Source organism: Tinamus guttatus, unplaced genomic scaffold, assembly GCF_059628265.1.
Source record: "Tinamus guttatus ecotype Peru unplaced genomic scaffold, ASM5962826v1 Tinamus_guttatus_pri_ptg000060l, whole genome shotgun sequence".
Taxonomy (NCBI): Eukaryota; Metazoa; Chordata; class Aves; order Tinamiformes; family Tinamidae; genus Tinamus; species Tinamus guttatus.
Window position 1 is genome coordinate 1,452,146 of NW_028288594.1, and position 25,701 is coordinate 1,477,846.

The following is a 25,701-nucleotide window of genomic DNA, read 5'->3' on the forward strand; positions in this document are numbered from 1 at the left end:
TTGACATACAGGTCTCCAATTATTTATGTCTGGCACATACCAGGTAAGTCACCGATGCAGCTACATATAGGAGTGGGAAATCTGAACCTGCTATGCTTTCCAGCTGACAAAGCCTAATCCTAGGTTATATACTGCAATGCTGTGAGAGTCCTTTAGCAGACAAGTGAGGATGCATGAAAAGGGGGGATGGTGTCAAGGGACGGAGAAAGGGAGGCTGGAAAGAGAGGCAAAAATAGAAGAATTACTGTGCTTTCATTTTGCTGTGCTTGCAGCAAAACCACTATAGCATCTGCTGGCTTTATTTTTATTTTCTTTTTCTCCCAGGCTTAGCATCCTTTAAAGAAGTTTTGTTAGCATATTTGTTAAAACTTGGTGAGTGAACAGATTCAGAAACCTCATAAACATTTTGACACCAGATTTCCAAAGAGAAATTTCAATATTACTTTATATATCTACTATTCACTCTATACATATTTTAAATAACTATCTTTTAGAAAAAGGACTCACTGCAATTCATATATTTCACTGTCAAAAAGACGTTCAGTGCTTTTAAACTTTCTGCAAACTATAGGGAGCTTGCTTATTTTTATTCATTTCTCTCCTTCTGTTGCGCAGACTGGAGGCACTCGGTTTCATCACTAAAAAAGATCAGGGCATATAGCTCTGTATCAGCTGAATACCGAAACAAATCACTCTTGCACACCGTTTCCACCAACATGCTGCCCAACAGGTTATTGCAAAAGGCAAACAAATCAACATCACCACTTATTGCAGCAATGGCCAATCCAACTGGTTCAACAAGTCATGTACCCAAATTTTCATACAGTTAAGGCATTTTCATGCCCCAGGATATTACACTGATAGCTGAAAGGAAGGGAAACACTGCAAGTGCTTCAGAGCCTGCTTAGGATAATGGCAGCCTACATTCTGACAACACGGCCTTAGAACCTCCTTTGCTTCCTTGCACTGGATTCCCAGCTGCCCAAACTGTAGTCACCAACGGCCTCATCATTAGGGAGCCCCTAACTGCTCAGAAGCTACAGACTGGGTTCGAAACCCTTTTCTTACTGCAGAGTACTAAGCACAATAAACACTTAGGCGAAATTATGGTATAAATTGGTATCTGAACACCTTAAAGGCAGCAAATGGCTCAGCTTACAAGGCAGCTGAGAGAATTCAGTGGTGAAAAAAGGGCTGCTAGGGAAAGGGTGTTGCTGCTAGGAAGGATTGCTTCAGTTCTTGGCAGGAAAATACAAGGCATTGTGGAACGTGACACTTGCAGATCTGGTTGGCAAAATGCATGATCAGTCCTCAACCACTTTAGCTGGAGTTAACAGAAATCTTAATTTCTTCCTCTGCCCAGACATTCACTCGAGTTACTATTGTGCTAGCAAAGCCTTTTTCCTTACCAGCAGTCCTGAAACTATCACGTACCACCTGGAAGAGCCATTTGGAGCAGAGCACATGACAGAGCAGCCTCCTAAAACAGAATGCTTTCTGAATTCAAGAATGCACTGGGGACACTTACTGTGATGTTTCTTTATCTTTACTTTCTTGCCTTTGGCTAAACTCTTTTGAAACCAAGACCATGCTACACAACTCATCTAAATCAGCCCCATCTGGCCTTTGTTTCCAAACAGATCCAAGGTGGATATTATCTATAGGAATCACTGTTCAACTTTTGCAGTCTTGGATAATTTTTCTCCCTAACCGAACAAGCCATAAACAATTACTGCTTCAGGACCCTAGAGAAATGGATGTGGAAATCCTGAGACAAATTCCTTTAGTGGTTATGGGGTGTAAGGGAGGTTGTTTTGTAGCAAGTCTACATTAAGAAGTGGAAGATTTATCCTATACTGGCATGGGTGTCTTGAACCTGAACTGAGGTCCCTTGGCATCCGAATCAAGTAAGATGCAAAACCCGATCCACCAAACTCTGCTTAGTATCTGCTGGATCAGAAGTTAAACTAAGGCATGAGAGTGCTGGGATTATATGTAGAGAGGCTGTTAGGGGCAAGTAAAAAAATACAGGTTTTGTGAGAAAACTGCCATGCTAAAATGATTTCAGCAGAATCACTGCAGTGTCAGCATTCAGCACACTGACTCAGGCCAAGTGAAGCAAACAGGCACTATGGAGGCCCTGTGCCTCATGGAGCCTCCCCATCCTTATGGAAGTGCTCATGCTTGATGAGCTACACAAATCTTTAGTTTCTATAAAAGAAACTAAACTTAATTTTCTATTGATACTTTAAACTCAGGTCAAATGCAATGCCTGGATTTACCAAGTTTTTAATACTGTCTTCTGAGATTCTAAGTTTTTTTTTGCATCCCATTCATGCCTTGGTAAATCATACAGTAATTTGATCAGCTTTGTTTGCAGAAGGATTATTTCTTGTTCCACAATTGAATTGGAAATTGGCATCATTTCTTAAAGAAACCCAACAGAACAGCCTCGTCAGCTGGCGTGGTTCTGTGCCACTCTATGAAAGAAACTTTTTTTTTCCCAGCTACCTGCCGAAATTCACTGTACTCAAAAGCCATGCTGGAAATTGCCTTTTCCAAGAGAGGCAACACATTTTCAAATGTTTAAATTCTTTCTTTTGGATCATCAAAGCACCTTATGACTGAAATTTTAATAACAAAAGATCTCCCTTACGAGTTAGCTGCTTCTCAATATCGAAGTGAAATTTTATGGGTTTACTTAAAACAACAACAACAACAACAAAACAAACAAAAAAAACCCCACACAGTTATTGTAAAAAAGGTATCCTCAATCTTTCGGAGAACAGCTCTTCAATTTTGCAAGGTTATTGCCACAGTGATTATTAACAGTCTATAATTTAATTGTTATAAACACCTTTTGCTTCTACAGGATCCAGGCAAGCCTATTTCTTCTGGGCTATCAGAGAGCGTTTTCATTTTGCTCTCTCACACAGGCACATGTCCACACACACATTCCTTCTCACAGTGGAGCATAAAACAAGAACAATTATTTGGCATCACTTTTAATGGAGTAAAAAACCTTTCGGTGTTAGCCAAGTCATCAGACTGCATTATAAAGCTCTAGGTTTTGCAGCCACATAGCCTAAGGATATGAACGAAACATCATTTATGAAAGAAACTCTCTTTATCTTAGAATCTAAAGAATCCTGTTAGGCCTCCTCTTAGCAGCTTGTCAACAGCACTGTTTGGTAGGCTGTTGCAACAGACTCCAACTGAAGGAAAAGGCTAGGCCCATTTTGGGGAATGCTTTACACGTTAAAGTATTTCTTTAAATCCCTTGCCCCTCTAGAGGGGCATTGAACTCAAATTTCACCTACTTGCTCCATCTTCCAGATTTCCCCTCCTTCCTGGCTGTTCTGATGTCAGCTGATCTCCTGCTCAGCTGTGATCTTGCTGTCCCTGGGACTCCCCAGCTCAGCAGTCAGAAGTTGGCTAGTTTTGATATTCTTTGTAACTTCTATAGATGGAAATCCCCTACCCTAATGAACAGATTATGTAAGTCTAATGCATTTTATTTGGGTGTTCCTGCTCTCACAGATCTTCCAGGGCTCTGGCAGACTAAAAGGATCCCACCTTCCACCGAAATCTGACAGAAGTACTGAAGTGACAGGAATTGCATATTCCAACCAAATTTGCAAGGTCATTATTTGATTAATTCCTAAGGACTAGCAAGGGGTCTGTCTTTAACAAAAGAAGATTTTTGGCTATCATCAACCAAGATAAACAAGCACTAGCCTGTAATCACTTTGGGCCACATTGGCCAGCTGGCATCTCTTCCTTATTGCAACCTGTGTTCATTCAAGATGCTGCAAAGAGCAGGGGATTGTGCCTGGGCATGACTACACCCTTGCAGGTGGGAAGGGATCTCAGAGATACAAACATTATAACTTCCAATGGCCTACTGGAAAAAATAAATAAATAATACATATATATGTTCTTAAAAATTTTCAGAGCTGTCCTATGCACAATTTGGAGTGGGCAACACACACATGCATGAAATCTTTTCCTTTCCTAGATTTGCTAAAACTATCTTTGATTTTAGAGCTGTATCGCAATAGAGCAGTAGTTCTAAATTGTAAACATACATTGTTTCTAGTGAGAAGAAACTAATCCCACCTGGTTATGCTAATTCCTCACAGATGCATGCACGTGCACGGATCATTTCTTTTCTCTCACTCAAAACTGAACAGGGAGTGAAGATTCAATTCCCCTCTGACACACACCAAAAAGTAACTGTGTGCTTCTTCCAATTTTTCTGCTCTATTCCACTTGCCAGCTCCCAAATTCTCTCTGCAGGTAAAAATTGTTAAGTAATGAATTCCCTAAATTTCAGGTTCCAGGAAGCATCAGAGAAGCAAGAGAAGTGTGAAGGTACTGAACAGCAAGAGATCATTGCATCACAAGCCTTGTGGCTTCTACACTGTATCTCCACAAAAGTTACTTGCATTATGCACACATATGAGGAGATTGATTTGTTGTGATCTGTCATTTGGGATGGAAATATTTACTGATGGCACAGCAATACTCAATTTTTGTTTTTATTACTCGTTATTTTAACAGTAAACTAAGATGCTTCGGAATACTTACATTCCTTGGTCTGTTCTGCAACATAACTGAAAAAACATTTCATTGGTAATATAATTATATAGCTACAGAACCAAGATCTAAACCTAAAACCATGAACTGAACACTGTACCAGACTTCCCACATCTTTCATTAAAATTCCAATAATTTAGATAACAACTTGGTAAATATCAACTATTCCTACCCTGCTAGCATTCTAGCATTCAAAATGAGTATTAAAATACATATTTTATTAGGTTGCAAAATTTATTTATTTAGGCCAGCCACATTTTGAAGTTATATCAGAGCAGAAATATCTGCACCTGTAAGATTATAAAGTATCTGAGAGTGGCTTTAGGAATTTAGCAGAATAACTCACCATGCAGTAAATTTTGAAAATCTTTTGCTACTCAGTAGTTGTCTTCCAACAACACAAAAACATTTTACAAGTCAGAAGCAACTACTGTTCCTATGCCCACTTCATTAAAAAAAGAACTCCAAGTCCCAAGATTAGATAACACAAGAACAAGTCACTTTAACAGAAGAGCACACAAGCAAATCAACTTTCAGTCCTCTGCTTTAGTGTAACACTTGCAATTAGACCTCTTCAGGCCAAGAGACCTACTCCTTCTAAGTCAACAGCAAAGAACTTTATACTTTTTCCTTTTTATACTTTAAACCACTGTCTCATATGCTGCAGGTTCCCAAGAGAGCATATAGCTAGAGGGTCCATTTGACAAATATTTACTTGAAGAGAGTTTACATAAAAGAGAACCATAAGAAGGGATTAGATCCAGGGTTAGATCCAGGCAATGAGCTCTGTTTTCCTGTTCTTAATAGCAGTACACTCAGAGGGCTCTGTATGCTATTTGTTATAAACAAAATACCTGGAGCTTTATCAGGACCCTGTTGTGAAAGAGCGGGAGATTTGTTGGGCTAGCCTTAGAGATCATCATAATACCCTGTTTAATATACATACACACACCTCAACTGTACTTCTGAAATCACAAAATCGCCTGCTATGAAACACGCCACAATATATTTCAGGATGACACTTCTTTTGTTTATATATACCTGACACAGCTCTTAAAAGATGCTTGTAGTAAGGCTGGTTAGTTACCACGAGGGTGGACAGTGATGTAGTTGCAGTAGTGTTAAGAACAAGGTACAAAACTCCTGCTGGTTAGTCCAAATCTGCAAGGGGAACCGAGAATTTGTTTAAGGTTACCCTAGATATATTTACTGGGTCTCCAATTACTATGGAGGTAGAGTAGACATTCCTTTCAGCTGTGAGCTTGCTTTTGGCAAGAGCAAAGCATAAGGAAAGCTGTCCACCAGGCACTCATAGGTAAGACCTGAAGCCTGCAGTTATTAGAAATACTTGGCACAAAAGGGATTAAGAGAAAGAAAAGCAAGGCAAAGATTCCTTTGTAATCCATCACCTAGCACAATACAGAAGCAAAGAGTGTCTTACTCTATCAAAAAAGAATTTATAGAATGGCTATTTTTAATTATCATAGAATGTTAACTAAACATTTTGTGTACGATACTTCCAGACAGAAAAATAATCCATGGATGCACACATATTATAGAACCTTAAAAAAAGAGGAGATGGATAATATTGCACTTGGTTAAGCACGGGGGGAAAAAAAAAAAAAAAGGAACTGGAGGAAAAAAAAAATCTAGCAATTTCCTCGATTTGTCTAGGTTTGACTAAACAGATTGACTAGTTCTTGCTTTGTAATTACTAAAGCTATAATCAGATGGCTACACACAACCACATAAAATAATGAGTTTCCAGTCTTCGTAAAATGTGTTGAAGACTAGAAACTTATATGTTGAGGAAACACCTGAACTTTGAAGAAGGTAATTTCTGAATTATATTGATGGAAGATCAGATTAGGACCTTTGGAAGTAAATAAATCACAATCGAGAATAATAGACAACCCCTGCCTGTATAAATCACTGTGACCAGCCTCAAAGGCACCATGATTTACACCACCAGCAGACCTACTCAACATGTAAATAATCAAATAGGCTATGTGACAGAGCTCTCTTCACACATCTAATCTGGCTTCACAAAATTAATACACCCTTTACATTAAAAGTCATACATAAAAGACAATGCTAATACCCTGAAGGATTTATAGACTCTAGCATGTCTCCAAAGTTTACAGCTCTTTACTCTAGAGAAGTCACTTGCCAGGAAGCATAGAAGACCCTGTCCATTGTAATGCCATTTCTTAGCACGTGGCTCTGAGGGCTTACTGGCTCATGTGGGGCAGACCTAAAATTCTGGAAAATATTCAAAAGTTCAGTTACTACTTCTTCCATGGGCAAGGACCAGAAAGCCATAGACAAACTTCAGAGCTATCCTTCTGCTTGCCCCTGCGGGCTCAGCAGCACCTGATGTATGTGGAAGCATATTTTTCTCAGAGGAAAATCCAAAAGAGGAGGAGGAATAGAGAGTAAGATGCGAATAGATGCTGGACAGAAAATAATTGTAAGGGGCAGGAAGAGGAGAAAATGAATATAAAGACGAAAGACAAAAAAGCTGTAATAACCCTCAATTTTAAGCTAAGAAAGAAACTAGGGAAATCTATTTTGAGGTGGGACACACAGACTTAAGAAGAAAAGCAAGTGACAGAGTTCAAATGTGTCATACTTAGCCTAAAAATCACAGTTCCTTATTGAATCCACAGGAGATGTGAACCAACAGGAATCCTGAATTCTGACTGAATATTCACACAGATCTGCTGTTTCAAAGATGCAGTAGCACTCACTTTTTTAAGTATAACTGAAAGCATGATAACACTAAATCACTAGATCATTCTGAAAAATGAAGAGGTTTAACTACAACGCACTTTATATGAGTGTAAATGCAGATACTCAAACACAGCTTCTCAATTTTCCATACCTTAAGCTACTCTGTTTTATCAAGAGATTTGTTACTTGAATCCAAAGCTCTAAAACCCTGGGTGTTATGCCCAAGTTATTTCAATCAGGAGGCAAGGCAAAACTTGCCTGCTACAGCGATGGATATGAAGTGTTACTTTCTCTCTAAACCTCTCAATGAAAGACTGAGCAAGATGAAGTAATGTCCTTCTATTTCTACCAGTGCACTTTTCATCTTGACATCTGAAGATAAATGCCAGGCCAGAGGTCTAAGCTCTCACCATGATTCTAGCAACCCACTCAGGAAAATCGACCTATTAAGATATATTTCCTCTCCTTGTGTGTACCAGGTATACAGATACAAAGCCTACAACCCTAAAATTAAGACTTGGCCAAGAAGTCAATGCTTCTGGAGGTAGCAATACTATCAAGATTTCATTTTTATCTCCACGTCATTGTCTTGTAACCAGACCCATTTATCAACATACATGACTTCACTGAAACTGGCTCAAAATCAAGACATCTGTTCTAAAGAAATTTTGACATTTTAAATTTTCCTTTCATTCCAAAATAGAAGAAAATTAAGTATTTTCTATATTTCCTAAAAACGCGCCAGAAAAAAAAAAACAATACTAGGTTAGCACTCTTTTTTATTTATTTTTTTTAGGGATATAGGATGCATTTCTTTTGTCAAATATCAAACTGTTTGATAAAACAGTTTCATTACCACCCAAGCAAATGACATTTTTTAATACTTCATTTCGTAGATTGGTCGATATTTCTTAACTGCCCTTAATGTTTTATAAATAAAATATTAGAGTGACATGATGCTACCGTGGTATATAAATTACTTTTAATTGCACGTGTGTTGTCTATGTTTAAGCTTATGTGCATATATACATATATGTAATGCTTATATGCACACATACCTAATGTGTGCACACATGTTTACATATATACCCATGATAACACACATCTAGATATCTGTATATACACATACATATAAATACATACAATAAGTGAATGCAAAACCAGAAGACTAGTTTCTCTAGATGTTTGTTTAAAAACAATTTAATCTTAATATCTTGGACAGAGGGAATAAAAGCCTCCTCTGTAAGATGTGCAAACTCTCTGCTTTATTCTTTGTTCTCTCTTCTAGGCATCCCTTTCTGAATCGGTTTTTAAGAATATGATTATTCTGACGACATTACTATGTGGAGGAAAATCCATTTATGAAGAACAAACCTAGAACTATGCTAAGAATCGCCTGCTACGATTGAATTTAATAGTGTAGGAGTCTGAAAGTATTGATCCTAGAAGGGAGTAGAGTGTATACCACAGCAACTCAAATTTTCATTTTAGATAGCCACAAGCTGATTTCTGTCTTAGGTAGGTTCTCATTTGCATCCCCTCTGCTCACATGCCAGACTACAATAAAAGCACTGAAACGACTTATCCTATGGCATACAGAAAATCTGGATGCCCATTCAATCCAACCCATGTACTTTACCCTAATTCTCCCCTGAATGCTAACAAACTGAACTTCAGCCTAATTCTGACACATTCAGGCTTCTAGCCTACACCTCTAGAAGTGAGGAGTCTGAGCCTTGCATTTTAAAAACACTAAAGTTAGCAAGCTTTATTATTTCACAGAATCATTGGGCTTGGAAGGGACCTCTGTAGATCACCAAGTTTTCCCCTCTGCTCATACCATGGTCAACTACAGCAGGTTGCTCAGAACCACATCCAGTTGACTTGTGAATATCTCCACAGATAAAGACTCTTGAACCTCTCCAGGCAGCCAGCCAGCTCCAATGTTTGACCACCACTGCAGTAAAATTTTTGCTTATTTTTAAGCAGAATTTCCTGAGTCTCATTTGCCCATTGCTTCTTGTCCTTTCACTGTGTACTATTTAGACAACTCTGGTTCCTACTTGTTTACTCCTCCCCATCAGGCTAAACAATCCCAGCTCTCCCAGTTTCTCCTCCTATGTCAGATGATCAAAGTACTTGATCACCTTTGTGATCCTTTGCTGGACTTGCGCTAGGACACCCACACCTGTCTGTTACTGGAGAGCCCAGCACCGGACACAGCATTCCAGATGTGGCCTCACCAGTGCTAAGTGGAAGTGAATAATCACCTCGACCTATTGCCAGCACTCTTCCTAATGCGGCCCAGGATTCTGTCAGACTTCCTGCTGTGAGGGTGCATTGCTGGCTCTTATTTCAGCTTGTCCACCAGGACTCCCAGGACTCCATTTGCAGTTCAATTCATCATAATCATGTCAACGCAATCACTGCAAAGTTAATTTAATACAATGAGTGTTGTAATCCCAGGGGAAGTCTGGTTTTGGAACTGTTGATAATCTCATGCTACTCCCTTATCAGTTCTCTCCATTTTCTGATATGGGGTGTGTGGGAAAAGTTGTCAGATAAGTATCAACTACTCAATTATTGCTTCAGTAGATAGAAAACATCCTCCCAACTGTGGTGTAACCACTTGCCATTCTTCTCCTCAGATACTCCTTTCCAGCATACTACACCTAAGAGGAATAAATACATCTACTTGGCATATATCTTGTTCAGCAGTATGTTTTGGACAAATGCTAGCAGAAAACAAAAAGAAGCCCAAGAAATTATAATGAACAATTATGGAAAAGCAGGCTTGTCAACTTTGTTTCTACAAGTAGAACTTTGTTTCTACTGAAGCAACTTGTCCTCCCTGTCGCAACAAGGATTCTGATCTAGCAGTAAAGACACTGCTAGCTCTGTTCACACTGTTAAAGCCACCCTAAAAAATTCTCAGCTTTCATTTCAGAGATTTAATTTTCTCTGCTTTGTTATAGCATAATCTCTGCAATTTAAGGCTCATGTTCTGCATTTATGCTGCTCACCTGAGAAGCTTCAGCAGTTTTCAGTACTACCAGTGCAGTCACAAACAAAAACAAGCACCATGGATATTATAATATGTCATTCCAATCTTATTTTTCTTAGTCACTCACTTCTTTGACTGAAAACTAATTTTGATTAAGTACAGCTTCTTTAATTTACACTTTGCAACATGTGGCAATTTCCAAATAAGGAAATCCCTTTTAGGAGGTGCCTCATGAAAGTGCCTCTCTCTGCTCTAGAAGATTGTGTTTGGTTGTACTATGTCTTTGTGGGCAACAGTGATGCAGGAGCAGTTTGCTAAGAGTATAAATTCCATGTGCCTATGAGTACAGGCTGTTGAACACCATAGCAAAGTGATGTCTGCACTCCACTTCCACTTTGCTCTCTTTAAGCAACAGAGTCCCAAGGATGTGGCAAATAACCCTCCCAGTGAAAAAACAATACCTTTACAACACTTTACAATGCTGATTCAAAGAAGGTCATCAAAAGAAGGGATAAGAATGTGAAGATTCTAAGTTCAAAGTAAAAATTTCAGCCAAGTTTCTATCAAGCCTCGTTTTCCTCTTTCAGCTTGCAAAAACAAAAATTGTTAAGTTTATCTCTCTAGTAGACGAACATGAAATGAGTAGATGCGATCAAACCACATTTAATAAATCAAAAAAAAAAGCCATTTCTTCCATTGGGTCATCCCATTACTATTAAAAATGGAAAAACTACTTTGTAACAAGGGATAGACAACAACTATTGCATTTAGAAATGCTAAAACAGCCTCTGGAATCTAAGACTTTTATGGCAATGAACACCCACGGGGGTGTAAGTTTTGGTCTTCACACCAGTATAACATGGAACCTATATTACTATAAAAAAACTAGCTGACTCCTCCCCTCCCCGCAGGAGAAACCAAGACAGAGAAACACTTCTGAAATGGAGACAAGGATCAAGTTTTGTGTTACAGGGGTATCTCATGTTTTCCCCTTCCCTTGATCTGAATGCCCATTCCTGTTTTTTCTCTCACCTTTAACAACCATAAGTGTCCAACAAGTGAAAGGAGGCACTGGTGTGTGCGGTCACAGAAGGACGAAGATGTTGTGTTATCCTCTTCAATGAATCATTGATACGCATCATATGCCTTTGGCTCTTCGTAACATGGCAGTTATAGTTTTAAGCATGCTCTCAAATAATACATTATATTACATCACTCATGAAAATAAAAATTACAGCACCAATTATATTATGCAACTTTTTGTCAAAACTCCCAAAGGACATCAAGAAAGGCACAGAAACCCCAAATGTTAATGAACTGGCAAACCACTGTAAATGTGTTTTTTTTAAAAAAAAATTTCTAAATTTTAGAAAATAAGGAAATATGATTAAGTAAGGACAAGTCAGCTCAGCCATCCCCTTCCTCTGCACCCTGTCGACAGAGAGACAAAGGAATAGATTTCCCCAAATATTAATTTGGTAAATGCTTTTTATGGACTAACAAAAAACACCCTAAGGTACAGAAAAGGATCATATATCAGAAGCTCTACCTCATCTGAAGATGCTTTGCAAACACCTATTAATCAGTTGACAGGGGCAGAGGTAGGAGAAACAGATACAGTCACAGGCAATTTCAATCAAACTCTGCAGTTACATAAATCCAGGAGAGATCGGAACGAAAGTTTCTAGTAGGAACTGGAACCTGTACTCAAAACAAAACTCTACTAACATCAGTTGTGCCTGAGTAAAAAGCTCTCACTATCACTCTCTGACTTGTCAGAGAAACCTTTTCCTGCACTGAGTCGTGGTTTGGCTGCCCAGTTTCAGTCACCTTGATATCTTCACACAGAATTTTGACGCTATTCTCTACAGGAGCTCAATGCATACTTCCCAATTAATGCCCGGTTCTGAGACTGGCACTAATGTGTATTTATAAATGGTCTTTTAAGAAGAACATTTAAATAGTACGTTTTTATTCTCCCCTCCTCATTTTTTTTTTTTTAAAAGGAGCGTTCCCAACTTACATTTGAAAACACACCTACATTTTCCTCTAAGCAAGTGACATGTACCAGTCAACACAAACACCATAAAGATGCACACAGTGCAGATCAGGACTGATAAGACAGAGATCCATCCATGCCAAGACAGACAAGGACTCTGAAGGCGGGGGGGGAAACACCATACTGTGTTGCTCCAAGATATCTACTGGAACTAGTGACTGAAATCCAAACACTGCAACCCTAGGAAACAAAAACAGGTTACGCAAAATAAATGACAGTTGGAGGATGACTAAACCAGAAGAAACACAGAGAAAGGGAAAGCACAATCAGTAAGATATACATTTCTTTTTAAAGCTATTTAATAATATTATTTTATAAAGAAATTGGTATAAAATTTAAAAAATAAAATTTCTATCTATAAATATAGATTATAACAAGATAATAGCTGTTCAGCTATTATTTTCCTCATAGCGACTGTATCATTTCACAGAATCACAGTATGCTTAAGGTTGGAAGGGACCTCTAGAGATCATCTGGTCCAACCTTCCTGCTCAAGCAGGGACACCTAGAGCACGTGGCACAAAGTAAAGAAATTTTCTTAAGAAATTTATCAGCCTTAATGTCCCATTCAAATTAAGTATGTATCAAACACTATGCAGGCAAGACATTACAGACAGTCTTAAAAAAGATGCACACATATAAAAAAAGGGAACATCTATCTGCCTCCACTTCCACACAGTGACTTATATCTGTATAATCAAATAATGACCAACACACAGGGAGCTAAGCATGAACACTACAAATATCGCAACCTACAAGCAGCTTCTGATGAAAATAACAATCCCTGCCTCACCTGACCTGCCAGGAGAGGTTTGAGGATGCTGGAAATGCAGCAAGTTTGTATTCTATTCCGATCTTTTCAGCACTTTAACCTCTTTGTTGTCCTAAGAGAGTGTCAATATCAGATGTCTTAGGGACTGGGACAATCAAATATATATGTGCACACCACAAATAAGCAACAGTTGCAAGGCTTACATGTATGGTCATCTGAATTTATTTTTTTATTAACTATATAAATTAACTTGTACTATGCCACCCTAACCCACTAGGAATTATACCACGTCATACTAACTCAAAGTCAATTGGGGTTACTTTTGAGGCTGGATTATCACTAGAAAAGGAAACTGTCATACAAAAGCCATGAATTTCCCTATGCTTAGTGTCCAGAATATCTTGGTCTGCGTTACTACAAAACATGAGACTGGCTCATTTTCAATCAGAGCAGCTGGGTGGCTGTTCCTACTTATAATCAAGCTAACCCCGATTATATGAGCAGCTCCATCGAAGGGGGAAGATCAACTTCCCCTTGGAGAAATCCCCCTATGTTAGAGGATAACAAAGGCATCAGGAGCTCAGCTTGCTCATTTAAGGAACCATGTCATCAGATCTGAACTAAAATTGTTGCTTACAAGGTGCAGGGAAGAGAGTACATTGCAACTCCAGTACAAAGAGGAGAAATAAGAAATCTGAAAACATAAGCCAAGTGTAAAGAAAGCAGTAATATTAGGCCACTTAGAAATAGAAGATTGTTGGATCACACCAGGAACATATTTAGTTAGCACTGTTTCTGGAGAATTCAGTCAACCACTCTCTTGAGAAAGGACTTTAAAGCACTGAAGTGCTAAGCTCTTGTTCTGTGTTAAACAACCACACTGAGATGCTGAAGCAAACGCTGTTCACATATCCTCACATGCCTATCCAGATAAGCCTGTATCACAGAGGATCTGTTTGTGAAAATGGGAAAGGCTACTGTTTCTCAGCAGCAAGGTTTAGTGCAGAAAGAGAGCATCTATAGGATCAGGGACCCATAAGTGAGAGAAGAAAAACTGTATTTGGCCTAGGATAACAGATGCTTCTTTAGGCCAATCAAAACTACAACATCCTCCTATTACCAAGACCAGTTTTAATCCAGCTTTAACCTGACTTGCCTCCACTAGAAATAAAAAGGATCTGGGGAGACAAAAACTGGTGTTATGCAGACATTAATGTTGTCTTCTTAGAGTTGAAGGTATCCTATAGTGCAGGAGGGATCCTTAACTGCATCTGTGCCTTTCAGGCAAAATTGATGCACACTATGAGGAATTATGTCCCCACTTAGCACTACAAAGCTAACCTCATACCATCTTCCAAATTACTGTAACCTCATACCATCTTCTGAAATACTGTGTGATACTAGCTTTGTGCTTAGTTTTCTAAAATGTAGATTCTGTTTAAAGACATAAATTGGACACAATTCTATGATTCTATGATAAATGAGAAGGATGGAAAAAGAGATGGAAAAAACAAAGCTGTTAAGATATTTTAACACCTCGTCTATAAATATGATGGCCTCATAGATCCACTAATCTCACAGTTATGAGATTATACCTTAAAGCAAACCTTCTTTCTAGAGCACTCATCATCATCAGATCCAATTGCTGAAATGATTCCGCATACACTTAATATTCTAATCTACCTTTTCCTTTCTTCCAAGACTATTCTGCCAAGGTCAAGGCAGAAAAATTGACCAAGAAAAAGTAATTTTCTGGGAAAAAAAAAAAAAGAAGTACTATTGCAGAAGTGTCTAGATTATTTCCTTGATCTGGCTAGTTGATTCATTAAGCTATTAACAAAACTATAGTAAGATGCAAGTTGCTAAACTTAGGCAAATACGGAACAAAATTTCCAAGTTCCATCTTTTCAATTGCACCCACTAACACGCACACACACGTGTATTATATAAATAAAACCAACTTTAAACTTCTAGCATGACAAGTTTTACTCCCCCAAAATACCAAAAACTTTGAGAGCAAAGATGTGTAAAGTCAAAAATCACAGCTCCTCATGAATTGTACTTCTTATTACTGTGAAGTTTAATAAAGTCAGGCATGCTTTATAGCAAGGGAGGTAAAAATCACACTGCTATAACAACTTAGTAGTTAGCTATGGTGAATGAGGTAGAAAATTTAATAAAGTAGCTTATACCCACTACTTACAACATTCTTTCAACATTCAAACACACTTTCAATAAAAATTTTGAAAGAAAAGTGTCACTGCTTTTATACAGAGAAAACAATAAAAATTTATTAACTTCACAGATAGTTTTTTCTTGTCCTTTCCAGATCTCAGATAGCTTTACCAACTGAAATAATTGCAGGCCTCTAATTAATGATGTGCATGAGGCATTTCTGTTGCTCTCCACAAATGAAGCAGAGCTCCAACAAAATATATTACTAATAAGCAATAATAAGGCTTGATCTTTCCCCCATTCAAGTTCAAGACAATCTTCTTGCTTTGATCAGTGGAAGCAGATCCAGTCACTTTTGCTCAGCTTGCTTAAATAAAACACTCTCTATTAAATATTACAAATGTACTATGTTTTATGAGCTAACCTCACACAAAACAGCCTGGTCCTACTCTCATAGATGAGTTTTGCAATTAATTTAGAATTAAAATGTAATAAATGCAGACTCCAAGAATTGTTAATATAATTGCTTTAGAGTTTTAGCACCTAGTACTATGAAAGCAGCACACATTTCCAGGGTCAATGTTCAAAAGCAGCCTGTATAATATAAAAGCATTATGAAAATACACCCATTTTCTCTTCTGTATAAGATGGATAAACATATGCACTGCAAAACAGAAAGTGAATTTAATCAAATGAACAAAAATAACACAGTAAAAAAACTGACCTGTGGTGTGGGTGCACACAGCTAAACAAATGGGACTAGCTCTTTAACACTAATAGCCACATCAGGACCACCAGAAACAAGGTGATAGACTCAAATTGTCTCCTTGACTAACTGCTCTTCCATCTAAACACGGACCTGCTGTGACACATATTGCAGTTCAGATGTCAAGATATGCAACATCATGCACCCACTTTCTGTAAAATGTGTGCTTTTATAGCTCTGAGAATGAAGGAAAAACTCAAACTAATTATTTGTCATTATCTAAATGATACCTAGCACTCAATTTATAATTATATTGCAGCATTTAATTCAGGATCAGTGTTTAAATCAACTTTTGATAACCTCAAATTTACAGACAGACCACATTTTTTCCTGTCTTTTTAGTAAATCTGTAAAGCAACACAGAAGACAACAGCAGCCCGTGACAGTTTGTTTTTCAAAACAAATCTGGTATTCTCAACTGGGAAATGAAAATAGACCTTTCTGCCCCCCCTCCCCAAAAAACACGGGCAGCAAATTCGAACGAAGACAAGTGAGTGCTTAGGAGATACAATGAGTGCTTTGCCTCTCAGATCAGCTGTTTTCTAGTTCTTTCAATATCCTGATAGTCTTTCTCTGGTAAGTAATAATTACTGGTGTTCTTTTATCTTTCTTGACTATCCTAAAAGAAAAATAGCACTGAAAATATGTAGGTGTTGACATATGGAAGCATTCTTTTGTTCTAGGCAGATAAAGTATCTTTATTAGACAGCAGAGAACTAAGCACAAATGAGCAGCCTGCTTCATGCTTCACTTCAGCAGCTTCCCATTAAAGGGGAATCTGTTAAATACACATAAAAAAAGCTCACCAAAAATGTTATTTATTTCTGAACAACCCCTAGTTTGTTATGCCCTGTTTGTATATAGATATGTCTGCATATATTTATATGTTTGAGATTGCACAATTCAAAATGCACTTTTTGCAAAAGAGCAAGTTTTGTTTAATGATGTAGCAAGTTTAGTTTAACGGTGAACTGTACCAGGACCGTTTGTTCACCGAGATCCTAACTCTCGGTAGCACCTGGAACACTCCCCATATACAGCACAGATTATTCACGCTGCAACCGCTGACACCATGCGAGCAAAACACCCCTCGGCCACGTAATAGCAGTTTAATTTTAGGCTGTTCCTTAGTGTTAAACTTCGCACTTCTATCCGGCACTCGCATCTAAAGCCGCCTCTTGCCCTGGGCCAGGGCGCTCGCCGCCTCCTCGGGCGCTCCGGCCGCGCGGCGGGAAGAACGAACCCCGCAGCCGGCAGCGCTCTCCGGCCACGCGAGGCAGCCTCTTCCCCGCAGCGCGGAGGAACCCGCGAGCAGGGGCAGGGCGAGCCCCCCCATCGCGTCGTGACCGGCAGCTCCCGGGGGCTGCTCGCAGGGACAGGGGGGGCTGCGTAGGTGCCGCCGCCCCAGGCCCCTGGCCGCGCCTGAGCCGGGCCGCAGGTGGAGCAGCAGCAGCGGCGCCGCCCGGGGCTCCGCGCCGGCTCCTCAGCGCATCTGCCCCGCTACGTGACCGGCCCAGGACAGGGGCCGGCGGCAGTGCGGAGGGAGGGAGGCACCGCGGCGGCTCCCCCAGCTTCGCCGAGCTGCCCCTGCGGGCGGCGCGGCCCACGGAGCCCCCCGGGACAGGGCGGCGGGGCGGGAGGGGGCGCCCGGCGCGGTGCTGCGTTACCTCTCGAAGAGCAGGCGGATCATGAAGATGCAGAAGGCGAGCGGGCAGGCGAGGTAGAGGTCCTCCGCCTGCGGGAAGGTGGCCTCCTCCGTGCTCTGCAGGTCCGCCCAGGTGACATTGTGCGGCAACCAGAACCGTTCGTTCCAGAACCAGGCGAGGATCCCTGCCATCTTGGCTTTGTCTGCGCGGCGCCCCCCGCACTGCCTGCCCCCCGCCTGCCCGCCCTCCGCGTGCGAGCGGCTGCTGGCGACGAGGAGGAGGAGGAGGCGCGTGTCGGCCCCGCCGCGCCGATGATGCTGCCGGGCTGCGCGTCTCCCCACCCCGGCCGCCCGGCGAGGGATGCGGCCGCCCCGCCTGTCACACGCGCGCGCCCGCCCCCATTGGCTCCCGCGCGCTCCCCACCGGCGGCGCGGCCGTTGGTGCGCGGCCGTTGGAGCCGTTGGTGCGCGGCGCGGCCGTTGGGCGGCTGCCCGTCCGGAGGGCGCCCGCAGGGGGCAGCGCTCGCCAGCCGCGCTGGGGCGGCTGCAGCGAGCAGGGCCCCGCGGCGCCCCTCGAAGCCAGCACTCCCCGCAGGGGCTCGCGGCTGGGCACCAGGCTCCAGCCCAGCGCTGGCTGCCGCCGCGGCCGCGATGCTGCCCTTTGCATTACCACCTCGCCAGGCTCTGATATTCCAGCCCGCAGTTAGACCAGCCCTAGAGTGTGTGACTTACCCAAGTCGCTAACCTGGAAAAGGTTCACATCTGTCACTGTTTTTAAAAGCAGCTGGCAGTAAAAAGGAGCGTCCCACTTCTGAGCCCTGCCGAAGTGCTGTGGATGTGGTGGTCGTGGCTGCCTGAGGCAGGTTCCTGCCCTGGCCCAAGCAAGAGGAGCTCTGCGCTGTGTAACTTCCTGCCCAGGCGTTGCAATGCAAGTTGGGCTGCTCTGGGTGAAGCGACCCTCCAAAACGATAAATGACTTAATCATCGTATGCGTTTGCAGCAAACAGGAGAAATGAGGCATGGAGGAGTGTCACGGAACACACTCAGCAACAAAGCTGAGGTTGGGGTATAGCTACAAGCTCCAACCTGAAGAAAATATTGTCCTCTTTGTATAGCTGTGTATTTTCAGTTACTTCCCTCACTGTCCAGTCACAGTAGTGGCAGGTTATACGCAGATTTCATTTTCCTATAAGCAGGCCTTCTTCTTTCCTCGCTAGCTTTAGCTCAGGCTGTCATGTCTACGTCCAGAAGAAAATTACAGTTGTCCCCATTAGACTTTACAGCAAAGATGACTAATGTGCTTTAGCAGAGCCTTAGCCTCTGGGCTATAGACATGGTGTTCTAGGCCTGACAACGTAACTTCCTGGAGTGGATATGCTGATCCTGAAACATCACTGTTCTTTCTGCACTGCCGGAGTTTATTTTGGATGACTTTGTTTTTCTCCCCTGAATCATCGTGCTCTCCTTTGGCTACTTAATACTAAGATAAGCTGACTTCTGCAGAAGGGATATGCCCGAATTTTGTCATCCTGCTTTTAGATTTCCTGCTGGCTTGCTGTTTTTCCTTGACTCTACTTGTCCTTACTGAAAAATTAATTACAGCTCCTCACATCTGTGCTGACATCTCTGTGCTGAAGAAAATTCTAAGGTAAACACACAAACCTGATACTGTGAAAAAAATGCCATACAGATTTAAACAAAACAAACCATTTCTGTATGCAAAGGGAACTTCCATCTAGGACATCTGAGGAGGCTTCAGGGAATGATTTGACAGGATATCTGAGGTAAATGCAGGTGAATCTGCCACTGGATGTTGGTCTTTTATTGCTGAGTCAACTTACTGAATATCCTTAAACACCCTAATTCATTTCTTATGGGTGCTTTATGGGGAGAGAGAAGAGAGCTGATAGTTGAAAACTACTCCATGGACAGCTAGTGCTTCAAGTAAAAAGAAGCGTGGGCTGGAGCACCACTGTGGAATGTGCTTGGCCCCTCTTCTTCCTGAACTGGTTAGTGTAGCACTCCCTGCCTGTGCCTATCCGAGCCCTGAACTCAGCTCTAATCCCACTGATTCCAGGCCTGAGTGTCAGGATACTGCCGTGAATCTCTGACACAAGCAAACTGTCAAAATTTAGAGCTCTGTTGTGTTTTCAGTTTGGAAAGGGAAACTGATGCTGGGAGACGTGTGGCTGTGATGTGGCCCTCTTTACCTAGAAAAAATACATATATTTTCTGAGTATGAGAGAGCAACTCTGCACAAATAAATCAACAAGACTTTGTTTTGGCCAGCACCCAGGCCAAAACTTGAATAGCTAATATTCCCCGCTGTTGCTTGCTTAGTTTTGTGGCTATATATCCTACTTCTTCAGGCTCAGAACTCCCATTTCTGAAACTCTCTTTCAGAAACACATAAACCGTCTCCTACACACACACATATGCCTCTCTTCAGACCTCAGGGGCATAAACTTTGAAGTTCATGAATGAAAGGCTCTTTAGATATCATTTTTAAAGTTGGTAATATGTAGACAACAATTTGTTGCATTGATGATTATTCTGTTTGGGAGAAAGATAATTTTAATCAGATAATTGGTATCACTATTTTACATCAGAAGGTCACTTTTTTTTTTATTCTTTCCCCTCCAGATATTTCAATATTCCAATCAGTTTAGGAAGTACTGTCAACATACATGTCAGTTTTAAATACTGAAGTAGCTACTTCTCAGCAATTACTGAGCATGGAAACGGGCATTGCTTATGTACAGATACATGAAAGAAACATATCTTTTCAAAGTGGATCTAGCAACAACAATAATAATATAATGCGTAAGAGGTTAATTCCTGCTGAACAATTAAAATAATTTACTTTTGTATCAGATGAAAATTACTTTAGGACAACAGATGTCTAAATGTATCTGAGAAATAATGACAGTTTAGAAGCATTTGGGAGGATGATCAATTAGAAGCTTTTAATTTAATTCAAATTGTTGCAGCAATTATGTAAAAGTGGCCAAGAGAAGGCTATAAAATAAGAATGCCTGAATCCTGTGATGCTTCGGAGGGAGATGCTAGCAGGATTGTTCTTCTTTCCTCTTAAAATTTTTATATCACAAAAGGATGATATAAAAGTCTATGTAAAAGGGTGTTTAATTTATGGTCTCATACAGCAAAGCCTTTTTTTTTTTTTTCTCCAGAAGGTGCTAAATCTTGGCCAAAATAAATGTGAAGAGGTATAAAAGTGTTTCCTCAGAAGCAGCAACTGAGGCACTCTGTGTACTCTTTGGAATACACAAGATTTAAAAATAAGCAAAAATATACATGTAAATTCCCCCAAACTTAATGAACTTTCAGTTCCATTCTAAAAAGAGGAGAAAATAGATGCACTGCACATTGAGGTCTCAAATGGATAATGGAGAGGGGCTATTCCAAACCCAACAACTTGATGCTACAACTTTATTGTTTGATGCTAAAGTTGTAGCATCAAGAAGCCAGTTAGGTCTCAGACACAAAAGAAAAAGGTTCCTGAGCTTTGTGAATAATATTATTGTTCTTAGTGTAAAGAAGTTTCTTCTTCAGATTTAAAACAAGTTTACTAAATGCCCCTTCACATGGCATAAGACTTCCTCTGTCCACTAGTCTGCCTTCTACCACAGAGATGAACTTCCAGTTCCAGTAGCCTCTTCACATGAAATCAGGAGATCACTGCTCCTTCCTCACAGCTGCTGTGAAACTGCATCTGGAGACCAACACTTGTCTCAGGCTTCATCGGGAGCTCAGATACTACGTAGTGTAGATCAAAGATCAAAATAAACCATGCAAGACTTTATAGTGTAGATATGTTTAATACAACAAATTTAAGAAAAATTTCTGGAATTTCTAAGTTTGTTTTCTATGAACATTACACTGCTTAAAACAGGCAGTGGTTTATGGTGTCTTAGTCATGCAGATTTAAATCCACACACATGCAAAGCAAAGATTACAAGTAAAAATAAGCAGCATTTAGACTTTAGCCTAAGATAATAAGAGATGCTTTCATTTGACTGAGATAATGTTCCAGGTACTACATAGATTGTGTAAAAAAGAAGCAGGTGAGGACTCAGAGAGCTGTTTAGCATGGAACTGCCATTTGAAGTTTACAAGAACCACATTCACACTGCAAAAGGCTTGTAACAGATTTTTAGAGGCTTCCTGGCAGGATATCAAGCAGGAATCTTTCCTATCGTGGGGCTAAACAACAACTCCACTAATTAATAGTGGGCAATATCCATTTTTTTTTAACTTGTACTTATTTATTTATCCATCTGCAGTAAATAGGAGTTTGAACTACATCTTTAATTTGCTTATAGGAAGTTTGGAAATGAGTATTTGTTAGTGCGAATGCATCTATGCCATACTGCTGGCCATCTGGAAGAGTTCCTCAACTCAAAAAAGAGAGAAATTGCAGCAAAACCCAGTGATTTTAAAGGACCACTAAAAAATTTAGAGGGATTTAGTGGGAAGGGTGGGCCAGTCTGCATGAGGGCAGCAGCGTGCGAGGCTGGGCCTCGGGCTTGTGTGCTCCTCACACTGCCTGTTGTGCCCTCCGTGCCTGCAACTTCCAGCTCTGCTGCTGCAGTTTTGCCAGGTTTCCTAATAATTTCACCTAAAAACTAAAACCACGCTAACAGAGTAGCAATCTTCATTATGAAAGCTATGCCAGGCTGGTCAGGTGGAAGTTGTTATTTGTCTAAAGACATTTCACCCAAATACTGAGGTTGAAGCCAGAAGTAGAGCTCTATGTAACTGTTTAAAATGTATCATTGCCACAAGTTGTATCATTTCACAATGATTTTCTGATTTTCTTTTATCTTGGCAGGCAAAGAAAGTTTGGCATTTGGGAAGACAAGCCGTGGTAATTATTTTGGGTGTTTTGAAGGGACCTGTGGACAAGTAGCTCTAGTTGAAAGAGAGGTTTACAAGCCTCAGGCGGCTTTGTGCTTTGTGCTAGGCTCCAGTTTAAGCGAAGATCTGAAGCAGGATTGCTCTATAAGGACTGGTCAAAAGTTCTCTATATGTATACAGGCCTAATGTTGCTAAAATGAGAGCCACTGTTATAATTGCCTGCAATTTGCTCCCTTATTCACTTTTGTTTGGCTTTCTGATCTGGATTTAAAGAAAGTGTGCCAAAGCGAACATTGCAGTTACAGTGCAGTCACAGTCCACTGTGCTTCAGTGTAGCTTAACCTTCTGAGCTTACACTAAACTGAGCTAATCAAACTAAGTGTAGCCAGAACTCTCAGCACAAATTTACCTGAATTGTCCTGAAAGAAAATTTGTCATTTGGCTAGCACAACTCTAAGCATAGGCAGACCATTAGAAAAATTGTTCTGTTTCTCATCTCCTCAAACTTGATACACTGCAATACACTTTAACGGGCATTCAAAAACACTCCCCACCTATTCGTGTGGTCACTTTTGGGCTATAGGGTCATACAATTTACCAGTAAAAGAGACTTTCCAAACTTTCAAGCAGTCAAGATTTTCTATTCCATCATGGATCTCTATGGATCTTGTTTCCTTAGCATCTGGTTTTGGACAAATTCTAGAAATTCTCTTCTGAGTGGCTAAGAGAGTAGTGTGCGTCTAAGAGCTGCGAGGCTCGATGTGATCAGTTCTTCCTGTCACCTTGTTGTAGGCTTCTGATTCAGACATAGAAGGTCAAGAGTTATTTACCGTATTATCAATTATGATCCTGAAACTCTAGAAAATACCCATTTGCTTACAGAGCAAAACCCATTTGCTTACATCTTCAGCCAGTTTCCAAGGTAATTTTATTCCTCCCAGAAAAGTGTTTACCCTGTTATCGCAGCTTTTTCTTCAAAGCTGCAATGGCTGTTACATTAGCAATATGTTAACATTTTGTGTTCACAAGTGAATGAAGCAATTGCTATGCAGCATTTGGGTTGCAGATCCCACATAAATGTAAACTACTGTTTGCCTAGGAGCTGAATGACAGGGAACTTGCTGGCAACAGATTTTTATTTTTGAATGTCTGTTAGTTTTAAATGTCTGTGTGATGGCTGTGCAGGAGAGCTGGACAGAATTTTCTTTTTTTCACCAAAAATCTAGATTTGAGATAACTGAAAGTATCACTGAATTTTTGCTGAATTTGTAAAATTATCATTTTAATCTCCCAAAATCTTAAAATATGTTTTTCAGACGTTTTCAAACGGAAGTATCCATTTTTCATTTTGTAGTGACACTGTGAATGTAAGTTTATTTCACTTCTTAATCAGAAGTAAAATGAAATTCAGAGGATTGGCTAAAATAAGACGTCATAATTGTATGATACAAGTATGTATTTTAAAAACTCTAGTTTTTCATTAAACGTTTTTGCAGCTATACTGCCAGTCCCAAGGCTCTCAAGATTATAGATAATATATTATTGCACTTATACCAGTTAAGTGGAAAAGGTACCAGAAAATTGAATGGACAGCTCAGTGGGCCACATTCCCTGCTGGGTTAACAATAGCATAGCTTATGTTCTGTTGCTCAACAGAGCAACTGGCTATGGCCTGTAACTGCAGTCATAACTCTGTTAAAGAAAGCTGACACAGTCTTGTACTCCAGTTCTGTAACCAGAGCATAGCCATTATGGCACTGACACAATAAATTAGTTAGGTAGTTTTAAGCATTTTCTGACTTGGAACTCTAATATTGCATTTCTCTGTTTTTTTTTTCTACAGTGGTGGATAGGAAAATGTAGAGAACAATGCTTGGCCTTTCCAAGCTGTCCCAGTGTATATTATTCCTCTTGTAAGTTCATGTTGGACAACTGATCAGCAGAAAAAAAAATGTATTTTTTCCCCTCAGTATGAAAATGAGACTTCCTTTATTCTTCCTAGGATAACACAAAGCACCGTCATGCCAGATAATGGATGTAAGTGATATCTTATTATAGTGTTATTATATGTAAAAATTAAATACTTGATGTTAATATGAGGTTTAATTAATGTCCGGTGTCATCATTTTACCCTCCCAAGTGGGCTACACAAATACCCACACTCCTATCCAGATTACTGCTTGCGGCCCATTTGTTTTCTCTGGTGCCTTTGTCTCTCTTGTGCGATATAAAGCTGCTCCCACCCCGCTGAATTGGCCAGACCAGGCTAATAGCTGTGCTGTGTCAATGCACAGCAAGCAGGGCACACCAGCAAAACTATCTAGTGATTTGTCATTTCTTCCATTTATTATCATCCACAGCTCCTTTGGGAATAAACAGTGGCTTATTTAACAACTGCCTTTTTTATTAAAAATATTAAAGATTGATAAATGTCAGTCTAAGCATTCAGCACAGAAAAAGAGGGTTTGTTCACGCACTTCTCTTTCCTTATACAGATAGAGTAAGGCTGCACAACTGATGTAACATGGAGTAAGAATGACTATGCTAGTTTGTAATGTAGGCCTGTAAGCATGCTCAGCTGTAAGCAGATATGTGCAGGAATTCAAGGGAATTTGTCCTAAGTTGTGTTAATAAAAGAGCTAATAGCTTCAGCCATCTCTGCTGTACTCCCCGTATGTGACAAGTGTGATTTTCAGAGCATCAGCACTGATCTCCCTGTTCTTTTGTCTGCAATAATGGAGAGAATTCCCATGGAATTTGGTGTACTCAGTTTAAATAATGTCAGACACTCCTGGAAAATCCATTCAGTAGCCACTACTACACTATGTAATGAATACATTGAATACTGAGAAACCAAATGTGAGTACTAGGTCCCAAGCCAGAAAAGGTGGATTTTGCTACTAGACTATAAAAATTGACAGCAAATAAGCTGACGTACTAGTACAGCATCGTATCTCAACATTAATTATACATCTCTGAAGACTAGAGTAAAAATACCATGATTATGTGTTGGGGATATTTACCACAACTACAAAACAAGCTTAGAAAACTTTTTGAAGGGTTTTCCATT

At 40.2% G+C, this 25,701-nt stretch overlaps 1 protein-coding gene across 2 annotated transcripts in view; it reads right to left on the reverse strand.

Annotated features, from left to right (window-relative positions):
• Positions 1 to 18,009, reverse strand: part of CERS6 (ceramide synthase 6) — a 109,419-nt gene extending 91,410 nt beyond the window's left edge. For both annotated transcript variants that reach the window (XM_088519454.1, XM_088519453.1), the window contains exon 1: positions 17,776 to 18,009. In XM_088519454.1, coding sequence (XP_088375580.1) covers positions 17,776 to 17,945 — 170 coding nt within the window. In that variant the 5' untranslated portion in view covers positions 17,946 to 18,009. The remainder of the gene's footprint in view (positions 1 to 17,775) is intronic.
• Positions 18,010 to 25,701: the final 7,692 nt, after the last annotated feature.